This window comes from Takifugu rubripes, chromosome 5, assembly GCF_901000725.2.
Source record: "Takifugu rubripes chromosome 5, fTakRub1.2, whole genome shotgun sequence".
Classification (NCBI taxonomy): domain Eukaryota; kingdom Metazoa; phylum Chordata; class Actinopteri; order Tetraodontiformes; family Tetraodontidae; genus Takifugu; species Takifugu rubripes.
In genome coordinates this window covers 7,874,455-7,889,125 of record NC_042289.1, presented here as the reverse complement: position 1 = coordinate 7,889,125, position 14,671 = coordinate 7,874,455, and the positions used below count along the sequence as shown (strand labels likewise).

Sequence of the window (14,671 nt, the reverse complement as noted above, 5' to 3'; positions counted from 1 at the left end):
CGATTTTTGCCGATAAATGATGACAGACGTGCCTCTGACGGCCCACTGAGGTCTTCTTTGTCTTCTCTGATCCGTCACATCTGTCCCCCCCCCCCCCCCCCCGTTCTCGACTCCGATGCCTCGGATGCAGACGGGTTCCTCCTCCGCCTCTCTCCCTCACTCTCTGCTCTCCAGCATGCCCTTGCTCTGCATCTACCTTCTTTCTTCCCCTCCCTCTCGCCCTCCTCCTCCTCCTCCTCCTCCTACCACTGCGCTCTCACCTCCCCTTTTTCCCTCTCACACTCAGGCGGCATCCTCCACCTCTCCACTTCTACCTTTCACGCTCACCTCACTCCGCTCCTCTCACCTCCTCTTCCTCTCCGTCACCTACTAACACCGTTCATCTGTCTGCTGCCCCCCCCCCACCCCACCACCACCAACACCACAAGCTCCGTCTCCCCCTTCCATTCCTTTTCTCCTCCTTCTCGCACACTCGCCTTCGCCGTCTCGTGCAAACTCACGCAGCCTTACACACACTCATGCTGATTGGCACCCAAGGACGGAGCGCACACTCTCTCTCAAAAGACGGCGTCCGGAAGGCTCGCCGGTGTGACCGCCAGGCTTCTTGACACCGAGCTCAGCTGAGGAAGAGGACGAGGAAGTGGCCATGGAACACAGCCACATTTTTTCCGCGCTTCTCCCGAACGAGAGCAGCTGGAGCACGGGACAGCATCCCTCCGAGGCGACCCAGGGATGCCCTCTCGGACCACTGCCCGTTATCTACTACAGTGCTTTGCTGTGCCTCGGCCTCCCGGGTGAGTGATGTATTTGGTTAATCACGCTAATCACTCGCCTGCCCGTGTGCTCGGAGCTCATATCGACGGAGTTGACGGAGAGTTTGCGCCTTGATATGTTGTGCACTCGTCTGCGGGTTTGAGTGAGAGTGCGTGTCACACACAGCTGCTCCCGAGTATTGGGGTCTGCAAACACACACACACACACACACACACACACTTGGTTTGTCATTCTGACCTTGGGGCGATCAATCGCTGTAGTTTGACTGAACACTCGTCTCTTCACTTTTGAAATCCTCAGGTAGCTTCCGAACAAAAAGGGCAGATCTGTGGATGTCTTCCTCTGGAGCTTACGTGGATGAGAACGTACACTTGACCTCTGGGACAAGTGATTAATGAATGACAATTCCAGATGGCGTCCTCAACATCGGTCCATTCACAGTCACGCCAACGCCATTTATTACCTCCGTCCCACTGCGTGATCTATGGACCTGGTCTCACACAGGGGGGCAAAGTGTCTTGATCATGTAAATGGGTGTGCGATTCTGTGTCAGAGACGTAAGAGGAGGTCAGATGATGAATGACGCTCATGTCTGCTGAGGGCATTCAGTAAAATAGTCATTTTTGGTTTGCTCCTCGGCTCTACGCCCCTTCACCCCCGCTGTTCCGAACCCCCCCTGCGGGAGCCCCACGGTTCCAGTCAAAGTAGAAAGTCCGTCCTGCTGATCGGTGAATGTCCCTGCCCTCGTTTGAGTTCCTGCTTAAATTCGATGCCATTCTGCCGCTTGGGCCGCCGCTGATGAACACATCCGATGTCTTTCGCTCAGTCACCGTGCGCCGACAACCTGGCCGCCGGCGCAGCCTTACAGTAGCTGTCGGGGGCCTCTGACACTTTGCAGCTGTAAAGTCGGACTGGCACGGCTTATTTCAGTCAAGCTACATCATGAATGTTTCATGAGCCGTAGCAGCTTGATCAGTCGCCCCCACCTACAAACTCAGACGTCTTTCACATTCCCCGACCAGATCCCAGACTGTTACCTTGATTGCAATCCGGGTTTCCATTAGTTAGCGGCGACAGAGCGCCCTCCGTGCGACTCTCGCTGCCTCTGACCTTTCTGCATCTCTCGCTTTGACCTTTTCGCATTGACGGCGAGATGATGAAAAAAGGGGGGACCGCGCGGATCGAGTGGTGGGACATGATTAGTGTTTGACCCAGGCAAAGTGAAGAGGCGTCTGCTCGGGATCGACAGGGGCGAGACTGAAGTGTGAGGTGGACAAGGACATCCAGAAGAGCAGGGGTGCAGAGAGGGACGGAGATTGATGACAGTAGAAGCCAACGTCTGACCCCACCCCCCTACCCATTCACCACCATTTTAAAAATACCCCAAAAGGCTGTTTTAAAATCACTACACAGTGTCATATACAGAAATTAATCGTTTTTCTTCTTCTTGTGGGGTATTACCGCTGTGGTGTGAGAGGGGACATCGTGACAACGTCAAATCTAAACACTGATGTTTTTGTCTTTCAACCGAACCCAAAAAAAAAAATCTGTGAGGAACTCTGTCATCGACTCAGGAAAGAGGGACGTCCACGCCTCTGCTCTGGTGTCAACACAGGCAGAAGTGAGGAGCGTTGAATACGTGACGGCAACAGTGTGTTTAGAGGAAGGATGGGGGGGGGGGGGGGGGGGGGTGTACTCTGACATGCCTGTGCAACATGTCGTGTGTTTTTCCTGGTAATGGAGCGTCAATCCCGTGTCGCTGCTCCCACTTCGGAGACGTCTCCTCCCACTCCCGCTCATCTAGCCACCTCGTGGGAGAAAGGTCAGAGATGTTTGTTGCTAACAACCGCCCCACCTCTACAAGGCTGTCGACGCCAGTCAGTCAGTTTTTAATGAAGAGTTCTGCCCCATTAATTTTCAGTTTGGACGACAGCTCTGTCAATCTGCCATTTTTTTTATTTTATTTTGAGCGAACCCATAACTCTAACTTCAGGATAGAGGGGGGAAGAGGAGAAAAACAAACCAAAACACACGCAAGCAGGAGAAGACGCAGAATTAAACGAAGCCCTGGGCCTGGTTTGTCTCCAACCTGCTGTGGGGGAGGAGGGGGAGGGGGAGGGGGAGGAGGAGGAGGGGAGGACAGATGTGACAGGCGAGGGAGGTGGTGTTGTTGATGCAGCGACAGAGCTGATTTTGTTTGACCAGGTGACTGTAGGGCTGCTGAAAACACTGCAAACACAAATCCCCGCATGTTGCTCTGCATCAGTGGCACATCAATCCGAGGACGAGCGGCACAGCCTGGACATCCTGCTCTCCCAGTCCCGACTTTCACCTGTCGTCTTTCAGCAAATAAAACCTCCTAAAACCCGCTGGTGGCTCGGCTGTGGAGTCAGAGCGCTGCAGTCACATCAATATCATCAACAAAAAAACATCCCTTCCGTCCTTCCTTCCTTCCTTCCTTCTGTCCTTCCTTCCTTCCTTCCTTCCTTCCTTTGTGAAGGTGGCTCTATCTCAGCTACTGTGGTCCACTTCGCTGCCACTCAAAGACGCCTCTCTTGCGGGTCCGCTGGCACAGATTTAACTCGGAAGTGTAAATGTGCTCTTAACAGACACAACAGGGAACAAAGTGATAGTGACCTTTGAAGCAGGCTTTCATATGCACCCTCTCTGCTTTCCCCTGCTCTTCCCTCCCCTCCTACCAGATTTGTGTTCTCCAGCTCCCAATCTGTCCCCCCCCCCCTGTCTTTTTTCTATAACCTTTACTACGGCCACAGTTTCCTACACCCTGCCTACCAGACTTCAATTTCCTGATGAAATAATGATAATAAAACCTTAATTGCAACCACTACATCTATTCCGCTCTTCCAGGGGGACAGTTTTCCTGATGCAGCGCTCAGTGTGTTTATATTAGGCCCATGTGAGGGGCCAGCGTGCGAAAGGCTGATGAGCTTATCAGGTGTTGGCACCGGTTTGTAGGGGTTAAAAGGCACATGGGCTTCTGAACGTGTCCTTTTGGAGACGGGATGAGTCAGCCTCATTACACACCTCGGGCGGCACACCGTGACTTCTGCCTTCCTGCTAAACAAGACGATGACGCTCTTTTAGTCAGGGGAGCAACGGGGGGACCGAGACATGAAAAAAAGCAGCGCTCCACGTGCAGACAGAAGAGGTCACCTGTGCAAAGCAACATGCACACTCGCTCATTAGCAATTCTCTTCCTCATCCCCTCTCAGTTGGGGAATGCTTTTCCCTGCAAACAGGAAATGCGGTTCCATTCACCTTTTCCTGGACACCTGTAAAGTCCAGACACGAACCACTGGATTTTGGGCACCTTTGTGTGGTTTTTGTCATGCTTTTATCCCATGTGTCGCGTGCGTGAGCGTGCATCCTCCCAATTTATCAGTCCCCGCAGAGACTTCAACCCGGATTGTGCCATCTCATACCGGCAGAATGACAAGCAAAGATCCCTGCCCCCCACCTCCCTGGACTTCCAAATGAATGGGTGAGCCAGTGCAGCCTGGCTACAGAGCTAAATGGAAATGTCAAGCTCGCCACAGATGCCTTTTGTTTGTCTGTAGAGGGCCCATCTCACTGGGGAGCACAAACAGAATAATACTGAACTGGTGACAGTCAACACCTCACCGCTTCCATCTCCTGTTGCCCCCTCTTTTAAGCTCGATGTACAAAGAGAGAGGTGCAATAGAGAAAATGAGGCTATAGAGGAGATGAGGACTTTTCCTGCGAGCAAACTGCTGCCGCTGCTGCTGTGCCCCCCCCCACCCCCTTTTAGATAAGCCAGGTGAGAAGTGGCACATGCTCCACATGCACTGGATGTTGTCAAAGGCAGCTTTAAGGCAACTGATGGGGGCTTTTAGTGTTACACAAGTCTGAGTTCAATATCAACCTGCACGTGCATCTGAGTGAGGTAGGTTCAGGCGCAGGTCCTGCAGAAATTGGTCTGATATAGTTGTGTTTCAGAACCAATTTCTCAAAACAGCACAAGGTTGTGCATAAAATTGATACATTTCTCTGATCTTGGAGAACTCAGCAGCTCAAGACTCAAGATAAGAGTGTTATGTAACCCCACCCCCTCCCCCCACCCCCCCACCCCGCACGTGTACCTGAACATTCACACATGGAACCCTAAAGTGCTCTGACTTCTCTCGTTTATTGATATTGATAGATGACATTTTAATAAATTGGAACATGTGGATGCATGCAGACATGCTTTAAGGTGCATATGCAGCTGTGTGTGTGTGTATGTATGTGTGTGTGTGTGTGTGGGTGCGTGTCGGTCCACATCCTTCAGGCTGGCAAGGACATCTTTAGTCATTATCTGGAGCCGTCTATGTAATTTGTAATCAGCTGATAGTGGTTGAGGCTGTGAAGTGTGATGTACCAGACTCATAGCTGCCATACTTAATCCAATTCTAGATCTATTACTGCAAAGGGGACAGAGCCACAGACCACGCACACACACACACACACACACACACACGCACGAATGCAAATCAGTGTCAGAGGCATCTTGAAACAGATGCCATATGATTGCAACTAAAAAAAACATGGCTCGCAGCATGACCACATCATCTCGCGTCGCCTGAACAAGATTACACTTGTGTGTCTCCTTAAGTGAGTGCTCACACTTTTCTGCACTGATAAATAAATACAGTGGTGTAGAGTTTCACAGAGCAGAGTGGTCTCATAGCAAGTGGGTTTCTCACTTTACTCTGATTTCCCACCAGTCCAGAAATATACTGTACAAATCAAGCTGATGGGAGAAACTGTCAGTGTGTGTGTGTGTGTGTGTGTGTGTGTGTGTGTGTGTGTGTGTGTGTGTGTGTGTGTGTGTGTGTGTGTGTGCGTGCGTGTGTGTGTGTGTGTGTGTGTGTCACCCTTACAAAGGAGGTAAAGCTGCTGGTACAGGGGTGAACCGGCTTTGGCTGCACACGAATCCCGAAGACCACCAGATGCCAGACAGCCATCTAGAGTCCCAGTTTGGAAATGTAGAGTCTCGGCTCCTCGTGGCCAACCTTTGAATTTTATGAGCTGAGAGGGGGACTGTGCCGCAGTGGTAAAAGGGGTTACCTCACATCCAAGCATGTTTGAAAATTAATAAAAGGATTCTCCTCTTTATGCAGATATGCATCGTAAACCCTCCTTTAAACCAAGCGCCTTCCTTTGTAAAGCCTGAAACGACCGTGTGCAGCGGGGCGTCTATACCAGCTAACTGTCTCGGCCGGGTTCTCTTCAGACCCCTGTTGCAAGACGCCTTCGCACCACTTGGAACTAACCTGGCACAGATGATGACAGTTAACCGGGAAAGCGTGACCACTTGACAGCAGAGGACGGCGCAGACGGGGAACAGGAGGGAACAGGAAAAAGAGATGTTAAAGAAGCTTGTTCGGTTCAATTTTTGCCTGACTGCAGTTCCACGTGACAGGCATAAAGCTGCGCAGGGCCGTCTGGTGCAGCTGCACGGAGGCCATGCTTTGGCAGCGATGGGATAAATCACGTCCAGAGCTTTGTGTGTGTGTGTGTGTGTGCGTGTGAGTGTGTGTGTGTGTGCGTGTGTGTGTGTGTGTGCGTGTGTGTGCGTGCGTGTGTCTGCACAAGTTTTATGACACATATTAGTGCATCTCTTGGGATTTTTAACTGCCCTGTGAAAGAGTTGGAGTAAATGAGGAGAAGCAGATGAGAGAAACATCCCATTAGATGACGGAGGACATGATACTGCAGCATTGGGTTGAAACGAGAAGCAGACGGGGAGAGACCGGGGTGTCCTTGTGCTTTGTTTTCAAAGCTGAATAGCTTGAGGGATGCAGGAGAACCTGGGGAGATAAAAAAGCCCTACAGAGGCTGTAATGCTGCACGCTGCCCTTGTGGTGTTGTCAAGGCTTTACTCTTTATTACAGGTAATCATCTTGCCAACGGCAGAGTCAGGTGCTGCAGATGTGTGTAGGGGGGGGGGGGGGGGGGGGCGATCGGGGCAGTAAACACAGAGATGTTCACAGATTGAATCGAATTCAGAAGTTGAACCGAATGTGATTTTACTTATTTATCATTTTAAGCAATAACACTGCAGCAGTTCACCTGCTATGATGTGTTGTGCACTATCAAACCTCCAGCATTTTGGTATTCTGTGTGTGTGTGTGTGTGCGTGTGTATTACACTGACTTTAATATACACCCCAATAGCCTCAGACTCTATTTTACGTTGCCTCTTTTCAATTCTCTCCTAGCAAACACTCATCTTTTCTCTCCTCCTCCCTGCCCTACCTGTTCCCTTCCTTACTTCGTTTCCTTTCCAATCCTTTTCCCATTTCCTCTACCTATTTTTTTTCCATCAATCTTTGCTCCCTCGTCCCCCCCCTTCCTCCTGCAGCTAACATCCTGACGGTGATCATCCTGTCCCAGCTGGTGATGCGTCGTCAGAAGTCCTCCTACAACTATCTCCTGGCCCTGGCGGCTGCCGACATCCTCGTCCTGCTCCTCATCGTTTTCGTGGACTTCATCTTGGAGGATTTCATCCTGGCCACCCCGCTGCCCCCGTCCTTAAACAGCGCCGTGCAGGTGCTGGAATTTTCCTCCATCCACACCTCCATCTGGATCACGGTGCCCCTGACCATCGACCGCTACATCGCCGTTTGCCACCCGCTGCGCTATCACACGGTGTCGTACCCAGCCCGCACGCGTAAAGTGATATTCGTGGTGTACATCGGGTGTTTGCTGTCTGCGGCGCCTTATTACTGGTGGCCCGAGCTGTGGCACAGCCTCCCGGGCACGGGCGAAGGTGGAGGGGGCGCAGGCGGAGGCAACCGGAGGACTGTTGCCCAGCAGATCCTCGTGTGGGCTCATTGCATCACCGTCTACTTCCTCCCGTGCACCGTCTTCTTTTCCCTCAATGCCGTCATCGTGCACAAGCTCCGCAGACGCCGCAGCTGCTTCCGCCTGCGCGGCTATTCCACCGGCAAAACCACCGCCATCCTCCTCGCCATCACCTCCATTTTTGCCGTCCTGTGGGCGCCGCGCACCCTCATGATCCTCTACCACTTCTACTCCCCTCCGCCGGCCTCGCAAGGCGCCGGGCGGCTGCTCCACATCCTCACCGATCTGGCGAACATGCTGGCGTTGCTCAACACGGGCGTCAACTTCTTCCTCTACTGCTTCATCAGCAAGCGTTTCCGGGGCATGGCGGCCAACGTGCTGCGAGCTCTGGTCCACTGCAGGAAGCAGCCGCAGCCGTTCTACGCCAGCCACAACTTTTCCATCACCAGCAGCCCCTGGATCTCACCAGCTAACTCCCACTGCATCAAGATGTTGGTGTACCAGTACGATAAAAACGGGAAGCCCATCTGCATTTCCTCCTGAGCCCCCTGCCCCCACCCTCGCTTGTTGAGGGACATAGTTGGGCTTTGTCACCTTGGTGACCGGTTTTTCCCGCATGGGACTCTTTGAGGCTTGAAAATGTCAACACACCTACAAGAGTGCAGAGGTGACCATTTTTCTAGCTCAGAGAGATAAAGTGGTAACCTGGCGAGGTGGAAAAGCAAACAGCATGAATTCACAGCATTCACGAGGCGCAGACAGCGTCCAACGTTTACTGATTATTTCCTCCATGCAAAAAGGGAACAGCTGCGAGCGGCTGGCTGCTCGATAGAGCAAATTCGGTCTCAGAGGCACCATTTGTCACAGCGCGGGAGGAAAAAGCGGCGACTTTACTGTACGAGCAAGCGGCAAACGGTCGCATTTATTGGTTTCTTTACGGGCGCTTCTCGCCGCGGTAAAAAGCAAAAGGGACGGCGGCACCTTTGCCCATCCAAGGTCATTTCTCTGAGTCAAAAATCCAGTTGGGTCGGGACACACAGCGTTGAAGCTCGGGCAGAAGCTGGCGGCGTTTCTGCTGCCTCTCTCTCAAGCATGAAAGCGCTGTGTCATGTCCCGTTTAACAGACAGCAGACTCTCAAAGGCATGCTAACTTTTTTTTGTGTGCGCTTCGATCAGCCTAGCAGTGCAGGTCACCCACACGTCGGCACTGGCTATGGAAGGTGACGCTTTCAAGCTCACAGGTTGTGTTAGGACAAGTAGACACGCTGCTTTTTTTTCCATATTTATCAGTGCTAGACTTGACTGTTACCGTTAGCTTTGCAAAACAGAAGTCAAAAAAGTAAACGCACGAAGATATCTGAGTTGTCATTACTCTAGAAATCCCATTTCCAGTTTTAGGATGAGGACATTTCTCCAATTAGATAGTCCTCAATGAAATATTAATGGCTCTTAATGACTTACTCTTAGCTTCTATCTGGGTGAATGTAATAAATGTAACTCAGCTTATCTTCAAAGCCTTCGGACCTACGAGGGCACGTGCGACAACAGGGAGAAATCATGCCCCCCCCCCCCCCCCCCCCCCCCCCCCCCCCCCCCCCCTCCCCTTCAGTCCCATGGTGCAGCGGTGCGTTCAGGTCTCAGGGCCGACAGTTTCTGCACTACAACAAAGCCGTGTCTGTCAAGTCTGAATCCTGCCCTTTAACAATCCATAAATGTGAACACACGCACATGCACGTGCACTGTACTGGCGGCAGATAGAGCACAGTGAGATCAATGCGTATCCATCCTGGGGACACCTCGGGGCATTAGCCGTGTTCATCTATCCGGCAAGAATGGAGATGTGCCAGAGGGCAGATTTTCCTGTTAATACCCGCCCGGCTCAGACGCGCCAGGTGGTTTTATTTTTAATGGATAAGGTTTTTAAATCTGGGGACATTCCAGGCGTCTGTCAAGTCACGACCTTTGAACCCTCGCGGAGGCATCTGGGGTGATAAAAAGCACCCGCCGCTGTGAGTCCGGGCTACGGGTGCTGCCTTTATGGCGTCGTTTTACTCAACATTTCACCAGTTTTGCCGAGATACAGGGACACGGTGACACAGCAGCTCAGTTTAATCACAGGGTCCTTTATAAGACGAGATCACAGAAAACATTTGCGCATGTTCATGCATATTTTCTGCTTTTGTATTTGGATTACATTGGACTTTCTGCTTCCATGTAAAAAAAAAAGAAGGCAGAATCAATAACTGCCGTCAAGGTGGTTCAGCCAGAAATATAAAAAAAAACGTGTTTCTTTCACTGGAGAAACACTGGAATGGCACATTTTTGCCGATCTCGTGAACATCAGCAGCACATACAGATCGAGTGGTCTGATCACTCATTTTGATGATCCTCCGAGCATCTTAAAATCTATTACTTTAAAAAACTGACACGGAGGAGGTCTACAGAAGTGCCCTGAACCCCCTTTTTTTCAAGAGTGAGAACAAAAATGTGGTTTTTGGCGCATAAAAATGTGCCTGCTGTGGAATGAACAGAGCCATCACCACCGATACACACAACTACAGGCTAAAATCACAGTAGCTCAGCTCTGGTTGAACAAACCCATCAGTTAATGCTCATGTGTGACTTTATCTGCAGTCAGTGAGTCAGAAAAGATCTTTGTAATGTTGCTAACTAGCAAAGCTAATGTAGATGCTAACCAAAACCAGACCCATTTAAGTGGGCGGTCCGTCATAGGTACTGCAGGAGAAAAGTATGTCAAATCCATTAAAATATGATATTTAAAGACAGAATAAAGTGTGTCAGCGTAATTTAGAATCATCCTCAGTCTGTTCTGCTGGAGTTCTCGGTCAGGTCAATGCCAGGATAGAAAGTTGGGTTTTGCACATGTTACATCGGTCTCTTCCATTCACTGCTCAGTCAAAAGTGACTTGAATTCGAGGAACTTCCCACTTTCAACCATCTCTTCTAAATTGAGGGACACCTCGCCCTCCGTTTCCATTTTCCATCAACTTAATTGTAAAGGTTCTCCCTTATAGTTAATTTGTGCAAATCACACAAGTATTTCTCATCAGGAGGATTGATCCTTGCATTTATAGACTGTGAGCTGAGCATTATGTGGTTGAGCCGAAAGGTCAATACCCAGTAATGACTCAGCCGTGCACTCTCCCCAGTATATCCACGTCCACCAGGATGTAGCGTAACGGCACTGAAACATGTACTTTAACCTTAATCAGGGAGGCCTAATGATCAGCCTGTCACCATTAGGAAAGCGAAATAATTTGAGCTCGTGTCAGATCAATGCTGCTGTGACCTTCATTTTCCGTTTCTCGGCCGCGTTAATGTGGCATTCGCGCTAAAACGGGCGCCTTGTTCCCGCGGCCTTCGGGGAAAATGGGCCGACATGTTGGGAAGCCGAAGAGGCGCGGCGGGGCTTGAAAGAGTGCCACACGCAGGTGTCGCTTTGTCTCCCGTGTGAGGTGGGAGGGAGCAGCAGGGGGGTTGTGGGGGGGGGAGGCGATGCCAAGAAAATATTAGCAAAAAAAATCCCCTAGCAGCTATATTTTTTTCTCTACCTGATATTAAAAAGATAAGCAAAAATACATCAATCAGAGGAGTAGATGATGTTTTCCTGGCATGCTCGGTTCAGCGTGTGCTGGTGCAAAAGCGTGTGTACATCTATCTTAGACAGAACTAAGCTTTAAAAAGTGCTTGTGCAATAGCGATGTGCGAAATATGTATTTATACTCAGTCGTGATGAAGACAGTACAGTATTATTCCACAGAATGTAAAGCTGATGCTTCTTGTTGGTATTTTCTGATTGTGATTGTAGGTTTTGTTTGTTTGTTTGTTTTTTTACACGATGACACTTTTTGATGCGATCTTCGACCTTTCTCCATGGCCGTGGCTTAGACCTGTGGTTTCTTTTGACTGTCCTGGAGTGATTTTAGGCTTGCATACAACTGTTCTGTCCCTACAGTACTCATGAGTGTTCTGACTCTATTTAAAGTGTGTGTTGCTGTGTTGTGAGAAAGTTTCCAGAGAAGTGTTGACTTTACCAATATTTTTCAATAAAGAATTTAAGAACGGCCTCAGCATTGCTGATTCTATGTCTCACACACACACACACACACACACACACACGCACACGCGCACGCACACACACACACACGTGCGTTTGTTTTTCTATCACTGTGGGACACAAGTGTTCCAAGACACACACCAATCAACACACTCAAGAAAAGAAGGTAATTGTCTTTTTTTGACTTTGAAGTCATGATTAAGAAAACAAAGCTGTCAGACTTTATTGCAGGAAGCTCTTTCACCACAGAAGTGCAGAAATCTCCCTCCGAACCCTGCGGCCTTGGCCTTGTGAAGAGCAGAAAAATGAGAATGATGAAATTATGACAATGAGCAATAACCTTCTCGTGTCTATAACAGACTCCAGAGCTTGTACGACAGCGCGGGACGTGTCCATAGAGGACGTTGCTGCGTGGGTGTGTTACAGCGTGATAACAGTTGGTCATAATTCAGGTGGATACGCGGCGCGGCGCGCAGACAATGGGGGATTTGTTGCTCCATAGCAGCAGCTCAGCTGTAACAGCCCGGGTGATAATTGCACGGTGGGAGATCTGCGTAGGTGTGCGTGTCCAATGTCGTAAGACAAGAGATGGTCATCGCATTTCCTGGTTACGTCCAGCACCAGCGACGCTTGCTCATGCTAGCAGTCAACGAGTTATCGTGGCCCGGGGCTCGCAGGTCGATTACCATCTCACATCCACACTCTAAATGTGACTCACTGTCAACTGATATTTTCCTGCAACAGCACCTGATTTACAGGCTGGACAAAAGGACGACTGTCTCCGCGTGGGTTATAGAGATATGGCTTCCTTTTCAGTAGATCGTCCTCTTACACGCACCCTGAAACAAGGACGAGCTGATGAATGGGCTCTCAGCCCTGAACTGTCACTCATGGGAAGCCTATACAGTGAGTCGAGGACAGACCAGCAGCAGAAAACAGGTGTGTGTGTGTGTGTGTGTGTGTGTGTGTGTGTGTGTGTGTGTGTGCGTGCGTGCGTGCGTGCGTGCGTGCGTGCGTGCGTGCATGCGTGCGCCTTACTGAATATGTGGGGTCTGAATGGAATTTAAGATAAAGGTAAATCTAAAGCTTTTCATGTTAAGGCTATACAATTAGTGAATGAAAACCAAAACAATGGCCCCCACAGTGATTTGTCCAGTTTCAGGGTGCTTTGTACTTTGACACAAAACAAATCCTCTGTGTTTCTGGTTGTTACCAGCTTGTTGTTTTCATGTAAACTGTAATTTATGAAGTTGGGATTCTCAGGGCGAAGAGCGATTTACAAAACAGAGCCGTCGTTTATCGAGGTGTCGCCCAGAAGCTTGTGATACTGTGGAGAAATTTAGGATTGTAAATAAATCAATATCAATATTTACACCCAAACCCCCGTGAAGAGCTGGAAGTGCTGCTGCAACATCACATTACGTGTTTCTTGATGGCCTTTTGATTGAGATGTTCATCGCGTTTGAAGTTTCACATTGTTTTTTTGGAACTAAAAAGCTAATATGGATGATTTCCTGCAGATTGCATCCAGTTCTATGTATTATTACCTTCTATGGCAACAACCAGGGCAGTGGGGGGGCTCATTTGCTGCTACCTGCTAACATCAATGTCACAGTCCTCTCGTGCCGTTTTGTTTGTAATCTGCTGTGTACGACCGAGAGAAGAGAACGTGTTGGGGTTACATAAACGGGAGGAATCTGTTCAGCTGTTTAGTAGCTCAACGCTTGATAAAACAGTTAACTAAAAGTGAGACCCATCCTACAAAGGCTGATTTCTTGTTTACTTTGAAGAAATACCCATCTAGGATTACATTTAAATTAAGATCTCCAGTTTGATGGGGTTTTATTTTAATCCCTAATGTATTTAACATGTGGTTTTGCTTCTATTTCCACAAACAAAGCTGCTGTTGTCCTCTCCTGACAATTGCAAAGTGGCTCCTTGTAGCATTCAAGGCTTCCCTGTGATAAGCAGCGGTGATGAATCAATGCTAATCCCTCTTTCATCACACCCCTGTTTAATGTATCACCCAGCATGCGGCCCCCGTTTGCTTTCATCTTGCTAACTGCGGCGCATTGATGTTGGAGCAGTGTTTAATTCAGAGTGGTCGGAACGTTTAAAAAACTACAAAAAAAGAGCGATATCAAACAACCACACGCACAGACAGAGACCTGTGGCGACGACAGCAGGCGTGAGTCCGTGGGCGGGTTTGTGTGACGACACAATTATGCACATTTCACTAATGACAGCTCATCACTGCAGCCTGAGCCGATATTCCCCGGCGTGGCGCTCTGCCGACACCCCTCATAAAACGCCCTGCACAGACGAGCGCTGCCGTGCGGACTGCTAACCTCTACACGAGGCAATCAAGAGAGGTTTAATGAGCGGGCCCAGCAGCTGACAATAAAGCCACTGCACGTGGACAGAGGACATTCTCCGCGGCTTCCCCGGGGACACATTGTGGAGTGATGGGGAATACAAAAGGATGGCCGCAGGTTTAATGAGACGGAGGAGCTCTAGCGGCGCCATGTTGCCTCCGCCATCCATCCAGGGGGCTCCCCAGGTCACGCCCCAGCAAAGGTGCCTCAAACCACACGCAGCCGTCTCCTACCCTAACACTGCCTTTCTTTTAATGATGGCCTCTCCTCCTCCTCCTCGTCCTCTTCTGTGCATCCTGCCGCTAATCCTGCTTTCGTTTCCGGCTCTCTCCCTCCTTAATCAGCGCTCCGACGCTGTATCAAATCCCAAGAACCAACGGCAGCAGCAATCTATCAAACAATGACGCCGAGAGGGGGGACTGCATATCTGATGAGGAGCGGGAAGAAGGCAACGCCGCGCTGATGTGGCCCATTTTTCTTTCAGCCGCTGCTAAAATATATAAACCCACTGACCCAACTTTAAAGAACGTCCTTTGTCTTTAGGGGAGCCTCACGTCCTCCGATATATGTACAATCTTTTTCGTTCGCATCTAATTTGCTATGAATGTTGACTGAAA

General features: G+C 49.9%; 1 protein-coding gene across 1 annotated transcript; it reads left to right on the top strand.

The window, feature by feature from the left end:
- Window positions 1-265: 265 nt before the first annotated feature.
- gpr139 (G protein-coupled receptor 139) lies at window positions 266-9,159 on the top strand. Its single transcript, XM_003964625.3, has 2 exons — window positions 266-794; window positions 7,159-9,159. Exons 1-2 carry the CDS (start codon window positions 647-649, stop codon window positions 8,142-8,144), a joined length of 1,134 nt encoding a protein of 377 aa, XP_003964674.2. The 5' UTR covers window positions 266-646; the 3' UTR covers window positions 8,145-9,159.
- The last annotated feature ends 5,512 nt before the right edge of the window (window positions 9,160-14,671 follow it).